The sequence below is a fragment of the Triturus cristatus genome, chromosome 4_2 (genome assembly GCF_964204655.1).
Source record: "Triturus cristatus chromosome 4_2, aTriCri1.1, whole genome shotgun sequence".
Taxonomy (NCBI): Eukaryota; Metazoa; Chordata; class Amphibia; order Caudata; family Salamandridae; genus Triturus; species Triturus cristatus.
This window is the reverse complement of record NC_140586.1, coordinates 369,668,051-369,687,152: the sequence shown is the minus strand read 5'-3', so window position 1 is coordinate 369,687,152 and position 19,102 is coordinate 369,668,051. Positions and strand designations below refer to the sequence as shown.

The following is a 19,102-nucleotide window of genomic DNA, read 5'->3' as shown; positions in this document are numbered from 1 at the left end:
GCATACAGGTATAAGCTGTTTGTAAGAAACCATGGTGTGCTAGGCAACAGTTTCTACATGGCGCCCTCAAACATTGAAAGTTATAATTCTCAACAAATAACATAATTAAAATGTAACCAGGCGTATCGCAACAAATAGTCTAAACAAAACACAACTACAGCTTTACACAACAAAACCTTATTTCAGTAATGAAGCACAAGAACACAGCAATACAAAAAAGAACGAGTCAGTGGCACAACAAAATACCATACAACTGATGTGCACAATTGTTCATCCTTCATTACCATCTCTAGAATACTGTTTTCATACTACAGTGCTGAAGGGTGTTTGGAGCAGGCACTGCTTTAAAAATACCACAAAGGACATGAAACGGCGCCAGTCAGAAATGTTTTTTGTTCCGCCGACACTGTTTGTTTACCTTCGAACACAGACACTGCTGACTAGATTTAATGGAGCTGGGGTCCTTTAATGATTGAATGTTCAAGTGGCCTTGAATAGATAGAGGGGCGGCACACCGCAGGAATGCGGGGTCCAGCGGCTCGGACCGCCTACTAAGTAAGTTTGCATAACCTCTGCCCGCGGAAGTTGTAACTGCGTTCCATGGAACTGCAGCACCTTGCACCGCGGATTAAAAACCAAGGCCAGGCGGTATTTAAACCCACTTTCGTCAAAGCGCCGAGGAAGCTGGAAGGACCGGGCGAGTCTGATCGGCTGCAGCATGAAGGTGCTGGGGGTCTCCGTCCTGCTGATACTGTGGGCCTGCTGCGGTGCCCAAGGTAAGAGGCTGCCGTACTGGGCAGAGTATGGGCGGGAGTGCTGTACGCAGTGCCTGCCTGGCATCTTCGAACATAAGCCGAGGCACATCTGTAAGACAGGGCGTGAAGACAGAGCTGGGGTTTGGGCAGAGTCTACTGTAGAAGGCAGGAACCTGGGGGGAGATGGACCTGCGGGTCTCGTTTCTCGTGGTCTTCTTTCTTGAGCTACAAAAATGCTGACTTCACTCTGTCCAAACAGGGAGGCGCCCTTCTGATCCTCGCCAGCTCTGTCGGAATTCAGTCTAAGAATGCTGGGCCTAAAGTATGCAGTAGATTTCATTCATCAATGGACATATATTTATCATTATTTATAAGAAACATTGGCAGAGATTTTAGCTTCAAATAAAGAAAGTGATTTTGCAATGGGTGCCAAATAAGTGAATTGTTTGCTACTTGCGAATCTCACGTTGGCCTGAATGTGCTGAATTCCAAAACATGTTACGTTCTCAACAAGTTAATGGCACATAGGGGTCAAAATCGCCTCGTGACGATCTGGCTTAAATGCTCCGGGTGTGGTAAACTGAGGGGATTCGGTCCTTGGTCTCACCGGCGCTTAGTTTGCAATAAATAAATATTAAGCGCTGGGCCCCAAAGTATTTCTTCACCTACCGCAACTAGCACCTAGGTATTCAAGTCATATGCAATTGGTAGAAACTGACCCTTAAAGATGGTGACCTCCAGACAAAGACTCCATCTGCAAAGTACTACATACCGGGACACTACTGTAGAAAGAGGCATGTCCATTGATTGATAAACTTTCATCAAAGTCAATATTAAAATTCAGCTGGGCATCCTTCAAGCATGGAATCACTGGTTTGTAAAAACACATGAAGCTATCTACTGCCCAGAAGTGAGGGCAGTTTCATATTAGAAAAGTATTGCAAATAGGTCAAAAGAAAGAACAACCAGTTTGAAAGAAAAGAGTTTCGAGTTATTCACAAATTGTGTTGTGGTATCTCGTAGCGCGCGATGCAGCGCGCGCTACAAAATTAGTTTTATTTATTTAATTGTTTACTTACCTGCAATTATCCATATTCCGGTTTTTAGAACCCCCCACCCTGCCCCTCCCCTCCCCCGCCCCGCCTTACCGCCCCACGGAACTCCCTCCACGGGCCGCGGCTGAGAGCCACCCACAGAGTGCCACTCACATAGAGCAACCCACACACAAATAGAGCCACCCACAGGGCCACCTACACACACACACATACACACACACACACGCGGCCGGACACGGGAGCACCGAGGGAGCTGAGAGCAGGGGGAGAGGACGCCATGAACACCTCCGCCTTTCACCGTGGGCTTTAATCCCTTTAAAGTAGTAAAAGCAGAAAACTGTGTATAATATGTTGACCATATATTCTCATTCCAGTAGGCTTTCTCAGTGGGTTCATTCACCTGATGCGAAGATAAGCCCTGCAGGAGCACGTTATTGTCCCAGTGAAATAGCACAGGTGGCTGATGTACATGCAAGCGTGACGTGGGTGTAACCTGCAGACCATATGTCTGAATTAGGGAAAGTTTAGTTTGTGCCTTTTCACAAAGCCGCTGAGAGGACATAGGTCTCGCTTTTGGGACATTATAAGTATTTAGTTATGCAGCACAATATCCTTGGTGCAACAACATCAACTGTTGCATGACTAAACACTTATAAGGTCCCAAAAGCGAGACCTATTGGCTATGCCAATGCTTGTTTACTTGTGGTATTCTATATCTGGATACAGTGACAGAAGCAGCAAAATACCAGTCAGGTGGCACACTATGCTATGCATAGATTTTCAGTTTACGCGTTTCTGTGACACAAACAAATACATGATCAAATGTCTTTAAAGTTAAAAGAATGCATTTCTGTAACATGTAGGCGCATTTCAGAGCTTTCCGAACTCGAGCATTTGAAGGTGCGGTCATTTGTGATGTGCACAAAAGCGGCTTCGTGAAAAAAATTTACCCAAAATCACACAGTGCGGAAGCTGAGACACCGTGATTAAGCTCGGATTTAATACATGATCAAATGTCTTTAAAGTTAAAAGAATGCATTTCTGAAACATGTAGGCGCATTTCAGAGATTTCCGAACTCGTGCATTGTGCAGTTCAACTTGCCCAAAATCACACAGTGCAGAAGCAGAGACGCCGTGATTAAGCTCGGATTGTGGAGGAGATGAGGGAAGGGGAAGTGAGGGGAGGGAGAAAGCAAAGGGGAGGCGGGGAATAGGGAGAGAGCGAGCGAGGGAAGGGGTGAAGGTTGGCGAGCTGTGACACAAACAAATACATGATCAAATGTCTTTAAAGTTAAACGAATGCATTTCTGTAACATGTAGGCGCATTTCAGAGCTTTCCGAACTCTTGCATTGTGCAGTTCAACTTGCCCAAAATCACACAGTGCAGAAGCAGAGACGCCGTGATTAAGCTCGGATTGTGGAGGAGATGAGGGAAGGGGAAGTGAGGGGAGGGAGAAACCAAAGGGGAGGTGGGGAATAGGGAGAGAGCGAGCGAGGGAAGGGGTGAAGGTTGGCGAGCTGTGACACAATCAAATACATGATCAAATGTCTTTAAAGTTAAAAGAATGCATTTCTGTAACATGTAGGCGCATTTCAGAGCTTTCCGAACTCGCGCATTTGAAGGTGCGGTCATTTGTGATGTGCACAATAGCGGCTTCGTGAAAAAGAATTTGCCCAAAATCACACAGTGCGGAAGCTGAGACGCCGTGATTAAGCTCGGATTTAATACATGATCAAATGTCTTTAAAGTTAAAATAATGCATTTCTGTAACATGTAGGCGCATTTCAGAGCTTTCCGAACTCGTGCATTGTGCAGTTCAACTTGCCCAAAATCACACAGTGCAGAAGCAGAGACGCCGTGATTAAGCTTGGATTGTGGAGGAGATGAGGGAAGGGGAAGTGAGGGGAGGGAGAAAGCAAAGGGGAGGCAGGGAATAGGGAGAGAGCGAGCGAGGGAAGGGGTGAAGGTTTGCGAGCTGTGACACAAACAAATACATGATCAAATGTCTTTAAAGTTAAAAGAATGAATTTCTGTAACATGTAGGCGCATTTCAGAGCTTTCCGAACTTGCGCATTTGAAGGTGCGGTCATTTGTGATGTGCACAATAGTGGCTTCGTGAAAAAGAATTTGCCCAAAATCACACAGTGCGGAAGCTGAGACGCCGTGATTAAGCTCGGATTTAATACATGATTAAATGTCTTTAAAGTTAAAAGAATGCATTTCTGTAACATGTAGGCGCATTTCAGAGCTTTCCGAACTCGTGCATTGTGCAGTTCAACTTGCCCAAAATCACACAGTGCAGAAGCAGAGACGCCGTGATTAAGCTTGGATTGTGGAGGACATGAGGGAAGGGGAAGTGAGGGGAGGGAGAAAGCAAAGGGGAGGCGGGGAATAGGGAGAGAGCGAGCGAGGGAAGGGGTGAAGGTTTGCGAGCTGTGACACAAACAAATACATGATCAAATGTCTTTAAAGTTAAAAGAATGCATTTCTGTAACATGTAGGCGCATTTCAGAGCTTTCCGAACTCGCGCATTTGAAGGTGCGGTCATTTGTGATGTGCACAAAAGCGGCTTCGTGAAAAAGAATTTGCCCAAAACCACACAGTGCGGAAGCTGAGACGCCGTGATTAAGCTTGGATTTAATACATGATCAGGGGGGAGGAGACCAGAGCAGCAGCTGAACACGGGAGCCGAGAGCAGGGGGAGAGGACGCCATTAACACCACCGCCTTTCTTGGCGAGCTGTGACACAAACAAATACATGATCAAATGTCTTTAAAGTTAAAAGAATGCATTTCTGTAACATGTAGGCGCATTTCAGAGCTTTCCGAACTTGCGCATTTGAAGGTGCGGTCATTTGTGATTTGCACAAAAGCGGCTTTGTGAAAAAGAATTTGCCCAAAATCACACAGTGCAGAAGCTGAGACGCCGTGATTAAGATCGGATTTAATACATGATCAGGGGGGAGGAGACCAGAGCAGCAGCCGAACACGGGAGCCGAGAGCAGAGGGAGAGGATGCCATTAACACCACCGCCTTTCTTGGCGAGCTGTGACACAAACAAATACATGATCAAATGTCTTTAAAGTTAAAAGAATGCATTTCTGTAACATGTAGGCGCATTTCAGATCTTTCTGAACTCACGCATTTGAAGGTGCGGTCATTTGTGATGTGCACAAAAGCGGCTTCGTGAAAAAAAATTTGCCCAAAATCACACAGTGCGGAAGCCGAGACGCCGTGATTAAGCTCGGATTTAATACATGATCAGGGGGGAGGAGACCAGAGCAGCAGCCGAACATGGGAGCCGAGAGCAGGGGGAGAGGACGTCATTAACACCACCACCTTTCTTGGCGAGCTGTGACACAAACAAATACATGATCAAATGTCTTTAAAGTTGAAAGAATGCATTTCTGTAACATGTAGGCGCATTTCAGAGCTTTCCGAACTCGCGCATTTGAAGGTGCGGTCATTTGTGATTTGCACAAAAGCGGCTTTGTGAAAAAGAATTTGCCCAAAATCACACATTGCGGAAGCTGAGACGCCGTGATTAAGCTCGGATTTAATACATGATCGGGGGGAGGAGACCAGAGCAGCAGCCGAACACGGGAGCCGAGAGCAGGGGAGAGGACGCCATTAACACCACCGCCTTTCTCCGAGGTCAAGCAGAAATGCCTCGGAGAAACGCAGCGGCGTTTTCGGATTCGGGGGCGTGTTTTTCTTTCTCTCCTCTTGCCATTGGCTGGAATGTTTTCAATCCAGAGGAGCGAAAGAATCGAAAAAACACGCCCCTGAATCCGAAAAAGACGGGGCTTGTTTGGAGAGACAGAGCTCTTCTCCAATGGCTGACCAGCATTTAAGAGGCCAGCCCATGGAGAAGAGGGAAAAAAAGGGGCGAGTTAAAGCCCCACTCCTGAAACGTTAAATCTCGCGAGCGAGACTGCGCAAGCGCAGCCTTCGCTAGCCGAGACCTAAAAAACAAGAGTGTATGAACGAAACAAAACCAATCCAGATAGTCTTCAAGACTCGTGGTCTACTCCCTCTATCAGAGCTGTCCATACTTTCCCGCCCAAGTTTTCATTAGATAAAAGCAGTGTTTGCATCATACTGTTTGTTATCAAAGCAATTCTGATTCCGTCCGTATTTAGAGAAAGGATTAGTTTTCTAATTTTATTACAGCCCTCCAATTCCTTCCCACACAATCCCTATTGTTTAATACTTAAAGGGAGTCACCATTCCAGTGTTTCCCTCCTTGTGGCAATGCACAGCATTTATTCATGTGGCAGTTATAAAGGCCCTAGATCTGCAGCATTTACTAGACAAATCAATAATTCACATTTTGTCATGCTTTTTAATGTGTTGCATTTCAAAACACCATTTCCAGAGGATACCAGCTCAGCCCACTACACAAGTGCAAGCACTTGCAGGAGAGGGTATAAGTAACTGCATAAATAAAGGGCAGTAATCTATAAACACTAAAAAAATGTGTGCTCACTCTAAGTTGGGTATCACTTAAGGGGCTCCGCTTTCCCCTCACAGAGTGTACATAGCCTTTTCTATTAACATGTGTTTTTCTTCTTTTTAATAACATGTGAATCATTCAGTTCTATTTGCCATCCTGTGTGCTCCTTAATTTACTGGGTCTACTTCATTTTATTGAACAGTCAGTCTCTAATTTTGAATTAAATTTATCTTGTGATGTGCCTGATAACTGATTTACACATTTATAACCTGTCAATATAACATCATTCAAAACAACCACCCCATGGATAATATTGTAAGTAACTGCCACATGAATGCTATGTCAGGACACAGAGGAGAGGACTAGGCTCCTCCCTCCTCCCTCAACTCTCTCTAGAAACCCCCACAACAATGAACCCACCAAACAAAAACTACACCTCCCATAAGACCCCGGCAAAAAAGACAAAAATTGACTATCCAATCACAACTCCCCAAATCCACACAAAAACCGGCATAGGCACACCATCCCCCTCCCTCTTTGCACCTCCACCAGCATGGAGGTAATAATAATCCACATTTGTAAAGCGCAAACAATCACCCATAAGGGTCTCTAGGCGCTGGGGGCCATTGGGAAGATTAAGCAAGCTAATGCTGGGCTAATCTGCCGTTGTTGCCGGGGATCGAACCGTGATCCCCAGATTCCGGAGTCAGTCGCCCTGGCCGCGGCGCCACACCTCTTCATTCATTTCATTCTTCATTCTTTGAAATCGTTGACAGTGTTTTTCTTGTGTGAGTGGTAATGATCAAACCCGCTGAATAGCATCAATAAATGTGTGCTTTACTGTCTTGATTTGTCTTGAGTGTGTTTGTCACGACCGCAGAAAAGTTTTTCCTTCCTATGCGGTCAAAGCAAGCAGCCTGGTTTCTCATACACGTTCGGGTCAGCTGACCGCAAGGGGGCGTTGTATCACGAGATGATATGTATCTTAATTTTTGGCGATACCAAAAGTTTGCAAAGAATCCCGGGTGTAGTGAGATTCACCCGGTGACGTGAACTCCCATGATTTGTCCCGCGCTGCGTTTGAGCGCTAATAAATATGGGTATGCTTGCGTGACCGGCGTCAGAGCCGACCACGCGCTGTTACCAGCAAACCCACACGAGTGTCCCGAGTCTGATTACTGCGGCCTACTAAGTGCGCATTTACTGCATAGCGCGTCACCTCCTAATCGGTCTACCGTGCACCGGGTAATTACCACGAGTGCCGCGGGCGACAAAACAAATTGGCGATGAGGGTGTTTGGACCCCCGTGGCTTTAGGGAAGCAGCCGCGCACATGTTCCTTCATGCGTGGTGCTCGTGCTACCTTATCTGCATGTGGGTTTGACGTGCGTCCCTCGTGGGGGACTGTGCATGCTCCGTCTGGAGTGGCAGCAGGGAGCAGTGATTCTCGCCATCGCTCCTGAGGGCGTTTGGAGTGGCAGCAGGGAGCAGTGATTCCCACCATCTGGGCATCAGCACAGCGGTTGGACCAGTGGGCCTCACACACAGTGAGTGGTGTACCATAACCTGGCCAGGGTTATCCACGAAGGCAGTTACCCCCTGATTTCAGGCCACACGCGGGCATCATGGCCCATATACTGGCTGTGGAGCACTTTGTGGTGGAAGGAGCACGACTCTAGATGGAAGGAGTGGGTGGAGCGCGTGATTGTCTTCTTTGAGGCGACCAAGGTGGACAATGCCCAGAAGCGTGCCATGCTTCTGCATCTAGGAGGGAAAGATGTGCAGAGGATAGCAAAGACGGCAGTGGAAGCAGCGCCAAAGACTCATCTCACACTAATTGTGGCCCTAAATGCCCACTTTGAGCCAATAGTACACCGGGATTATGAAAGGTTTATATTCCGGCAGGCGAGGCAGAAGCCGGAAGAGTCCCTGCACACTTTTCACGCACGTCTCAAAGAACAGGCGGGAACATGTGATTTTGAAGATGAAACAGAAGAGATAAGGGGCCAGATTATTCAGGGATATGCGTCAGCAAAGGTAAGGGAATGAATACTGGAGGAGTCAGGAAAGTCATTGGCGGACATACTCACCTTGGGGAGAACCAAGCAATTATCCAAAGCCAGGGCGGCGCACATGGAGGTGGCTCTACAATCACCTGTCAAGCTGGAGCCAGTCAACGTGATTGCTAACATGGCCACTGGATCAGTAGCTTGCACACAAAGCCCCACCACCACTGTTTCGATGGCCTGTGCCCGGGCCGGTAAGGTCAAGTCAAATGGATACTGTGGAGGGCCATCGCACCGACCGGTGAAGTGACCAGGGAGAGGGAAGAGGTGCACGGCCTGCGGGAGATTTAACCATTTCATGAGGGTATGTTGGTCCAGCAGGGGATGAGCAGGAAGGTCACAGGGCAACATGATACCGGAGGCCCAGGAACTCAGAAGTGATATGGACGATGATGCCCATGAAGAACATACGGTGCACTCAGTCTTCATGGTGGGATCCGCAGCCGACACCCAGACGCGACTCCCGCGATGCCAAGTCCTGGTAGATGGGCACCTAGCAACAGCAATAATCGACAAGGGTGCCACCATATACATTATGTCTTGGGAAGAATACAAGGGTCTGCTATCTCCCCCATCATTGACACCGGCCAAGGTGAAGGTGTTTGCCTATGTATCAAACAAATGAAGGAGTATACCCTGAGGACAGCAAAGTGTCCACGTGGTATAGGGGAAGACACACAAAAAAAGTGAAAGTTTCCCCTTTTTAGGAAGACCCCTCACTCACCAATCTAGTTGGTGACATGCTTCATCATTGGGGTCCCACCTGAATAGCCGAATGCTATTCGGGTGTGCTTCAACACCTGAATACAGTGGAGCAGGTTTTGATCGCAATAGTGGTGCGAGTGAGTGAAAACAAGTGAATTAAAAATTATTCTAATTTAACTCTCTAGAATACTTTAATATAGAGCAACTGAACAATATTAAAAGCAGTGTAAGATACCGTGTTTGGCTAAATTGACCTCTGGTATCTTTGTGATGATAAAACGTGATTGTCGTCTACATGTTTCAGGTTTTCTTCAGGACCTAGCTATGTGACCTGAGCGGTATACACTCGCTAATGTGTACCCAACCCTTGGCCAATCTGATACCACACAGTGTACTCACAGTATGGTGACCTCTCATCAATTGCTGAAAGGGAAAAATCTGAAAGAGAAATAAACAATCTCACGTAATTCAACTCAATTACGTGTGCCATGACCTTTATTTATTAGTAGTGTACTTACTCCATCAAACCATGCCGCCCACTATTCCGCCTATTATGTGAACCCATCATGGCGACCCAAGGATCACCGTGTGGGCACTCCATCGGCGTTTTAACCCGGACCGGTTCCAGGGTCCTTCCGTGTACGTCACGTGTAACATGACCGGCAGGTCACGGCAGAACGTGACTACGTCATTGTGTGGCGTGGCGGGGCCTCGCATTGGAAAGGGCAGTGTAGTACAGCGTTCCAGTGAAATGCTCACGTAGTGTAATAGTAGTTTCTACAACGGGGCATTAAAATCCATAATTACAGCGGGGCATTAAAATCCTTTAATACTCGTGCTTAGTTAGTCGTACAAATGGATTCTGCAGCGGGGCTGTAAGTAACGCATTGATCATATCCTTAAACAGATCTCCATCATCATCATGTGCGAATAAAGTGGTCTGCAGTGCTAATATGTGTTGGAAAGCCAGTGACAATGGGGAAAGGGGCGTTTAAAAAAAAAATTATATAGCAAGCAAAGACAGCCACATCTCTTGCAAAGTGGTTAAGAGAACACAGTGGACGAGACAGACTCGTTCTGACCTATTCGGATATTACTGTAGATGCACCCCTCGCGATGAGTTAGGAAGGCATCACCACTAATCACGAGGGTACCACAATTATCAAAGTGATCCAGACATTTACAGTATGTTGTGTGCCTGAAAGACTGAAAGGTATGTGTGGTTGAAAAAATATGGTTCAACTACGGGGCCATATGTACGTGCCATGTGTCAGTGACTCCCCTGAGAATGTAGTGGGTAGCATGGTGGTTGCGCACATCTGATAAACGCTAAGTTAATCCATTGAATCATTTCACATTCAATGGAGGTTCTGGTAGTCACGTGATTTGGCAGGACGTTATCTTTTTAGTACTGAGTTCCACAGGATATTCTCGTTTAGCCCATTTTTGTGTGTGGATAGTCTATATAGTCTATATATCCAACGCTGTTCTTTCTCAAATAAGCGTTGTTGAATCTTGTCCCCGGTTTTAATTTGCTCAATTATTGTCCACCTCATATCATTTGGGTGTGTGGTTCACGTGAAGAAAGTGTTCTGGTAGTCTTGTTGTTACTTTTTTACACGTGACGGTGCTGCGGTGTTCGCAGATTCTTTGTTTTATTTTTCTGCAGGTCATGCCTACATATTGGAGGCCACATGGGCATGTTATCAAATACACTACGTTCGCGCTGTTGCAATTTGTGTGTGCCCGTTGTGTCCACACTTTCCCAGGTTCGAGTGTAAGCATTTTTGTCGTGCTGGTGAGGTGGCACACGCTGCAGTTCCCGTATTGGAAATGGCCCACGATGTTCGGTAGGCCCCATGCGTTAACCCCTTCTGTGCCTATGACGAGCTGGACTCGTCATGGAGCAAAGTCGCGCTGTGCCCATGACGAGTCCAGCTCGTCATGGCACCCACCCACGGGGGAAGCGCTGGCGCTCCCCCCGTGAGTGGTCGATCTTTTTTTTTTTTACTGGGAAGGCAGGGGAAGACCTTCCCCTGCCTCCCCCCGCCCCCCACCCCCGCGTCATCAATGACGTCAGCGCGCGAGCCGCGCTGACGTCATTGGAGGTTTCCCCTTTGTTCTCCGACGCGCAGGAAGCCATTTGCTTCCTGCGCGTCGGAGAGTAAAGGTGAGTTTTGGGGCTGGGGAGGGGGGATTTTTGCATTGGTGGGGTTGGTTAGGGTGGGGGCACTATGGAAGGCCAAAGGCATGCCACGAGGCTCGGCTTCGTTGGTGTGTGTCTGTAGTTGCTTCCCTGTGAAATGGATTCAAAAATGAAAAACGCTCGTGTTTCTAGTTGCTTCCCTGTGAAATGGATTCAAGAATGAAAAACGCTCGTGTTTCTAGTTGCTTCCCTGTGAAATGTATTCAAAAATGAAAAACGCTCGTGTTTCTAGTTGCTTCTCTGTGAAATGGATCCAAAAATGAAAAACGCTCTGCCGAGAAATGGCCTTCATTTGAAATTTTCTAATCCAAAGTGCAGCATGATGGAGAGAAATAGAATGTATTATATACCTAACTAAATAAAGCAAGACAGAGGGGTTGCAAAGTGGCCAGATTGTTTTTTTTACATCCAAATACACCAGCATCACTTTACAGAGTTTGCCAGTGAAGTGCTACTTTCGTTTTCTCGTCTTTCTTTGAACAGCATTGTTGTTTCCAGGTTGGGAGAGTGTACCATTCCTGGAGGTACTGCAATACCTGGTTGATGGGTGAATTGGAAAACACAATGTGCACCATGGCTCTGTGTTTATGGATGTGGTCTTTTTATACCATACTGCTTATGTTTTGTAAGGATGTAAGCAATGGACAGTGAAACGGTTCCCTTCAGGGCCCTCTAGTCATGTCCATAACTTTTCAGGTGAAACCACTCACTGATTTCTGAATAGTTAGTGAGAGATCGTTTAGGTAACCATGTTGTTTCTGCTTACATTTCACATGCTTTGCATTCCCTATGAGTGGTTGCTTTTTTTTTTTTTTTAGGCAGCGTATTACTCTTATCAAGTGCATAATTTGAATTGAGCCACATCCAAGTGTTTATAGCGGGCACAATTAGGTTATAGCTGAAGGCAGTGCGAGTTTCTCTTAGTGGGCAAGTATGGCGTTCAGTGGGGATGTGGCACTATGGCCAGAGCTGTAGAATTTGGAACTGGGGAACCGGGTTCAGCATTCATGACCAGTCCACCACACCACTGTACTGAGAGAGCACATTCCCATGCTAGACCGTAGAAGGCCCCACTAGACCTTAGAAGGCTTGATGTCTTAGCACAAGCAGGTGTACTGTAGTGGTGTCAATTGTGGGTTAACCTTGAAGGCCTGTCCACCACAATCCATACTGAAGTTCATCTCCAGTGTTGCGGGCAGGCCTACGAAGCAGCACACCCTAGAGCAACAGTGATCCAGTCGCTGTGACTGTCACTGAGGTCACATGAACCTTGAGCAGGTTAGGGCGATGCGAACGGTGTGACCTCACTGGGTACCTATTTCGGGTGGGTGTTTGCATTGTGCTGAGGGGATTACCAGGTAATTATTCACGCAGCTCTCTGATGGATGTCACATGAGGTAAAATACTGCAATAAATGGCAGACACTCTGAAAACAAGAGCAAACGTTATGTTACATGAGGCAATGGTGGTAATTGTGCATGTATCAAAAGCAAACAAAATACAAGAGGTAGCAAACAATACGTTACAAGAGGAAAAGTGACATGTATGCAAGTTACAAAAGAGTACAAAGTACAAGTAGAGGTATAAAAGTGCAATAAATGGCAGACACTCAAAACACAGGAACACACTGGGAAGGCACGTCTATGGGCATGGAGAACAGAATTTTCTATAATGTAAAGACTTCCTTCAGACAATAGAGAGGGTGTGAATTAAGTTTGGAAGTGTCTTTGCAGGAGGAGAACTTTGAGGTCAGTTTTGAAGGACTGGGAAGAGGGAGGGGATGGTCCGGAGCTGAGGCTGAGTTCCAGATTCTCGCCGCGTTGCTTGTAAAGGATTGGGCCATCGATCTTTCCTTCTTGAAAGTGGGAGGTTCAAGTAATAAATTTTGCACAGTACGTGATGGTCTAGAGCATTATATGCATATGTGACAATAAAGATTTTTCTCCTTTTTATTCTAGTATAAAGCTTTTGATTCCTGTTTTCGGTTTCGACAGTAGTTGTTCTGCAGTTTTGTGTAGTTGCATTGTTTTGGTAAGAATTTTTTGTTGTTGTATTTACTCCAAATGAGTAATATTGTAATGTCTGAATTAAATTTTTTGTAAGTGATGTCATAATGGCGGCATATTTAGATAGTGGTTTGAGCATGAAATTCTTTGCGATGTGTTTTGCATAGTCTTATGTGTAATTGCTTTTCTCTTTCTTTTTTTGTTGGGTATTGTTGATCCATACTGTGTCTGTACAGAGTAGGTGGTGGTGAGTAGTTTAGCTGCCTCTGGCAAGTGAGTGGTATTGTTTTGGAGTATATATGAGTTTTTGATAAAGGTGCTTTTTGTTTATTACTTATTTTACAAAGTGTTTGTTGTTGTTGACTTGTTTGACAAGTTACCTTTATTAGTAAGCAATATGGCTAGCCGTAGAATGACTGCTCAACAGGTGGTTGGTATGCTTCTTGAATCTTCCTCTGAGCATGATTATGAGACTGACAGTGCGTCTGAGGGAGAGGAGTAAGGAGAAGATTCTGGCAGTGAGTTTTCTCTCAACATGGAATCATCGGATGATGAAGGTACTCTCAGTGCAGATGAAGGTACTCTTTGTGTGGATGAAGCAACTCTCAGTGCGGATGAAGTGCCTGTCTTAGAGGAGGAAACTGCTGTGCCGATGGTGCAAGAGGCATCTGGATTGCAGTCTGAGGCTGCTAGGCTTCCTACTGGAAGTGCTGGTCTTTGGATTGATCCAAACATGGTGCAGCCGGTGTTGCCTGCCTTTAGCGGTGATGCAGGGTGTACAGTGGATTGTGAACACTTTTTGCCTATACAGTTTTTTCAGTTGTTTATGGATGATGTATTTTTGGGTGAGATTGTTGAGCAGACGAATTTGTATGCTGAACAGTTTTTGAGGGACAACAGCGACAAACTTAGGCCCCAGTCTAGAGCTACCCGGTGGACTCCCACATATCTGGAAGAGATTAAGAAGTTTTTGGGTTTGACTTTATTGATGGGTGTGGTAAGGAAGCCAACCTTGGCTTCATATTGGTCTACTAGCCCCTTGTTGGCAACTGCCATATTTCCTGCAGTTATGACTCGTAATCGGTATTTACTTTTGCTACGTATGCTGCATTTTGTTGATAATTCTATGGCGTTGCCACGAGATCACCCTGACTGTGACCGTCTTTTTAAGATTCGGCCCGTTCTTGATCACTTTGTAGATCGATTTTCTGAGATCTATACTCCAGGGAAAGAAATATCTATTGATGAGTCTTTGGTCTTGTTCAAGGGCCGTTTGGTTTTTAGGCAGTACATCCCGAGCAAGAGGGCACGCTATGGAATTAAGCTGTATATGTTGTCTGAGAGTAGGACAGGATATGTTTTTAATTTTCGTGTGTACTCTATTGACCCCCCAGGTTGTCCGTCCACTTTTGGAGTTTCAGAGAAAATTGTGTGGGATCTTGCTAGTAGACTGTTTAAGAGAGGCCACCATTTGTACCTTGATAACTTCTACACTGCTGTGCAATTATTTAAGGAATTGTATAAAGTGGACACTTTTGTATGTGGCACAATCCGCTCTAACCGTAAAGGTTATCCGAAAGAGCTTGTTTGCAAAAAACTTCAGAGGGGGCAGTGCAGTTCCTTGCGTAGTGATGAACTACTAGCTGTAAAATTTGTGGACAGGAGGGATGTGTACATGCTGACTACCATCCATGATAAGAGTACTTCACCTGTGGCTGTTTGGGGTCAGGTTGCTGAAGTGCGCAAACCTGTGTGCATTCTAGACTACAATAAGCACATGGGTGGTGTTGACAGAGTAGATCAGAGGTTGGAACCTTACTCTGCTATTCGGAAGGCTTATGTTTGGTATAAGAAGTTGGCCATCCATTTCTTCGAATTAGCAAGTTTCAATGCTTTTATTGTGTTCAAGGAGTGTTCTCCTGCGTCAAAGTTGACATTTCTTCAGTTTCAGCACTCTGTGATAGCTAGCCTTGTTGTTGTGGAACAGGCAAGTGTTCCTAGATTTGGAGTGGTGGAGGATGTGGTTCGATTGAAAGATCGCCACTTTCCTGATTTCATCCCTCCCACACCGGCAAAAGATTTTCCCACTAGGAGATGCAGAGTCTGTTGGCGAAGAGGTACGCGGAAGGAGATTCGTATGTACTGCCACGACTGTCCTTCTAAACCTGGGCTGTGTGTCCCTGCTTGTTTTAGAGCGTACCACAGGCAAAATAATTTTTGGGAGCATTCATGAGTGGTAAAGTGAACTGCCTGGTCTGTATTCTGTTTCAAGGTTGGCGTTAGTGTAATGTGTTTAGTTTCTGATTTTGTGTTTGTAGATTTGTATCTATTTGCGATTTGTTTGTGTTTTATTTTTGTCTAAAAAAATCCTAAATGTGTTGGCGGTGTGTGTGGACTGGCACTTGGTTGGCGGTGTGCGTGGAATGGTGCTTGGCTGGCGGTGTGCGTGGACTGGTACTTGGCTGCCGGTGTGCCTGGACTGGCGATTGGCTGGCGGTGTGCCTGGACTGGCGCTTGGCTAACGGTGTGCGTGGACTGGTGTTTAGCTAGCGGTGTGCGTGGACTGGCGCTCGGCTAGCAGTGTGCGTGGACTGGCGCTCGGCTGGCTGTGTGTGAGTAGTGACTTGCTGCTGGTCACTACACACACTGCTAGCTGAGTGCCACTCCACGCAATCCATCAGCTTGTGTAGATGCTGTGTCAGGAATGTGGGCGTGTGAAAGTGATGGGCCCTTGAATGGCGCTGTGTGCTGGTGTGAGTTTTGTTATGTGATGGGCCCGCGGCTGGCGGTGTGAATGGTTTTGTATGTCTCACACGTATGAAAGGTGTATGAATGGCCTGTAAAGAGGTTGGTGCCTTGTCGTGGCTTTACAGCTCACGAGCTGTGAGTCAATGGTTCAGTTTCTCGCCCTTTCAATTATTAACAGTGCATTTCATTTTTGTGAAATCACTTGCTAATAAAATTGTATATACTGAACCATCACTCACCCTCGTGCCAAATCCAACCAGTATGTGTGTGTGCTTGAGAATTAGATGGCTGTGCAGTAATATTTGCCTTTCTGAAGCAGGGTGTACCTTGTCCCTTTTGTGAATTTTTTAATGTGTTGTTTTTGTGCCTGGTGGTGCGAATGGTCTTGTATGTATCACGTATGAAAGGTGTGTGAATGGCCTGTAAAGCGGTTGGTGCCTTGACGTGGCTTTACAGCTAACGAGCTGCGAGTCATTGGTTCAGTTTTTTCTCCATTTAATTATTGACAGTGCATTTCATTTTAGTGAAATCTCTTGTTAATAAAATTTAATATACTGAACCATCACTCACCCTCGTGCCAAATCCAACCAGTATGTGTGTGCGTTTGAGAAATAGATGGCTGTGCAGGAATCTTTGTCTTTTTAGTTTCTCTGCCAAGGTGTATGTTCCATGTAAGATTAACCCACCAACGGTAGATATTGTCGTAAACCCACGGGAGTTCATGGTGATGTCTCTCTTGTGAATTCCAAAAATGTATTTTATCCACAATGTCCTGCAAACCTCAAAATGTCTGTCACATTTTCCTTGCAATATTGTGCCGAAATTCTCACGCTGTAGAAACAAACAATGTCAAAACGATCTGGTTTTGCAAGGGGGTCAACTTTTCTTTTTGGCCCGTGCTCGGCGGCCATCTAGGGAAACCTACCAAACCCATACATTTCTGAAAACTAGACACCCGGGGGCTTCCAGGGAGGTATGGCTTGCATGGATCCCCCAACGTTTCCTTACCCAGAATTCCCTGCATACCTCAATTTTAGCTGAAAAAATCACTTTTTTCACACATTTTTGTGTGGGAAAGTTGTGGCATCACCGGGCTCACTCAAATTTCCCACCTCCCAGCGTTCCTATGGGTCTCCTGGTAAAAATGGTGCCTCACTTGTGTGGGAGGCCCAAGTACCCGCGACAGGCAAGGGCCCAAAACGTAGTGTGGTGAAATCAAAATTACCTATCTCAAAACCACCTGGTTTTGAAAGGGGGGTCACCTGGGTTTTTGGCCCGGTGCTCGGTGGCCATCTAGGGAAACCTACCAAACCCATACATTTCTGAAATCTAGACACCCGGGGGCTTCCAGGGAGGTATGGTTTGCGTGGATCCCCCAGCGTTTCCTTACCCAGAATCCCCTGCAAACCTCAATTTTAGCTGAAAAAATCACTTTTTTCACACATTTTTGTGTGGGAAAGTTGTGGCATCACCGGGCTCACTCAAATTTCCCACCTCCCAGCGTTCCCCTGGGTCTCCCGGTAAAAATGGTGCCTCACTTGTGTGGGAGGCCAAGTACCCGCGACAGGCAAGGGCCCAAAACGAAGTGAGGTGACATCAAAATTGCCTATCTCAAAACCACCTTGTTTTGCAAGGGGGGTCACCTGGGTTTTTGGCCCGGTGCTCGGCAGCCATCTAGGGAAACCTACCAAACCCATACATTTCTAAAAACTAGACACCCGGCGGCTTCCAGGGAGGTATGGCTTGCGTGGATCCCCCAACGTTTCCTTACCCAGAATCCCCTGCAAACCTCAATTTTAGCTGAAAAAATCACTTTTTTCACACATTTTTGTGTGGGAAAGTTGTGGCATCACTGGGCTCACTCAAATTTCCCACCTCCCAGCGTTCCCCTGGATCTCCCGGTAAAAATGGTGCCTCACTTGTGTGGGAGGCCCAAGTACCCGCGACAGGCAAGGGCCCAAAACGTAGTGAGGTGACATCAAAATTGCCTATCTCAAAACCACCTGGGTTTTTGGCCCGGTGCTCGGCGGCCATCTAGGGAAAGTGAATTCTGGGTAACAGACCCTGGTAGGAGGCAGTCAAGTCACCCCATCCTGGATTTCCCTGGGTGTCTAGTTTTCAAAAATGTATAGGTTTGCTAGGTTTCCCAAGGTGCCCGCAGAGCTAAGGTTCAAAAACTACAGCTAGTCATTTTGCCAAAAAAGGGTCATTTTTCACTGCGAAATTGAGGTGTGACCACGTTGCGTTTTGCGCCGTTTCCTGTCCCGGGCACTAGGCCGACCCACACAAGTGAGGTACCGTTTTTCTCGTAAGACTTTGGGGAACCCGGGATGGGTGGAAATTTGTTGATCCACGCAGATTCCGGAACTTTCCACCACAGAAATGATGGGAAAATGTGGTTTTTTTAAACAATTTTTTAGGTTTGCAAGGGATTCTGGGTAACAGACCCTGGTGGGAGGCAGTCACGTCACCCCATCCTGGATTCCCCTGGGTGTCTAGTTTTCAAAAATGTATAGGTTTGCTAGGTTTCCCAAGGTGCCCGCAGAGCTAGGGTTCAAAAACTACAGCTAGACATTTTGCCAAAAAAGGGTCATTTTGCACTGCGAAATTGAGGTATGACCACGTTGCGTTTTGCGCCGTTTACTGTCGCGGTCACTAGGTCGACCCACACAAATGAGGTACCGTTTTTCTCGTTAGACTTTGGGGAACGCGTGGTGAGTGGAAATTTGTGGATCCACGCAGATTTTGGAACTTACCACGACAGAAATGTGAGGGAAATTTGTTTTTTTTGACAATTTTTTAGGTTTGCAAGGGATTCAGGGTAACACACCCTGGTGGGAGGCAGTCAAGTCACCCCATCCTGGATTCCCCTGGGTGTCTAGTTTTCAAAAATGTATAGGTTTGCTAGGTTTCCCAAGGTGCCCGCAGAGCTAGGGTTCGAAAACTAGACCTAGGCACTTTGCAAAAAAAGGGTAAATTTTCACTGCGATATTGAGTTGTGACCACATTGCGTTTTGTGCCGTTTCCTGTCGTGGGCACTATGCCTACCCACACAAGTGAGGTACCATTTTTATCGGGAGACTTAGGGTAGTTCAGATTTGTAAAG

At 46.3% G+C, this 19,102-nt stretch overlaps 1 protein-coding gene across 1 annotated transcript in view; it reads left to right on the top strand.

Moving 5' to 3' along the window:
* The first annotated feature begins 615 nt into the window (after positions 1 to 615).
* Positions 616 to 19,102, top strand: part of LOC146833907 (coagulation factor XIII B chain-like) — a 1,069,530-nt gene continuing 1,051,043 nt past the window's right edge. The window contains exon 1 of the mRNA XM_085601818.1: positions 616 to 776. Coding sequence (XP_085457944.1) covers positions 719 to 776 — 58 coding nt within the window. The 5' untranslated portion in view covers positions 616 to 718. The remainder of the gene's footprint in view (positions 777 to 19,102) is intronic.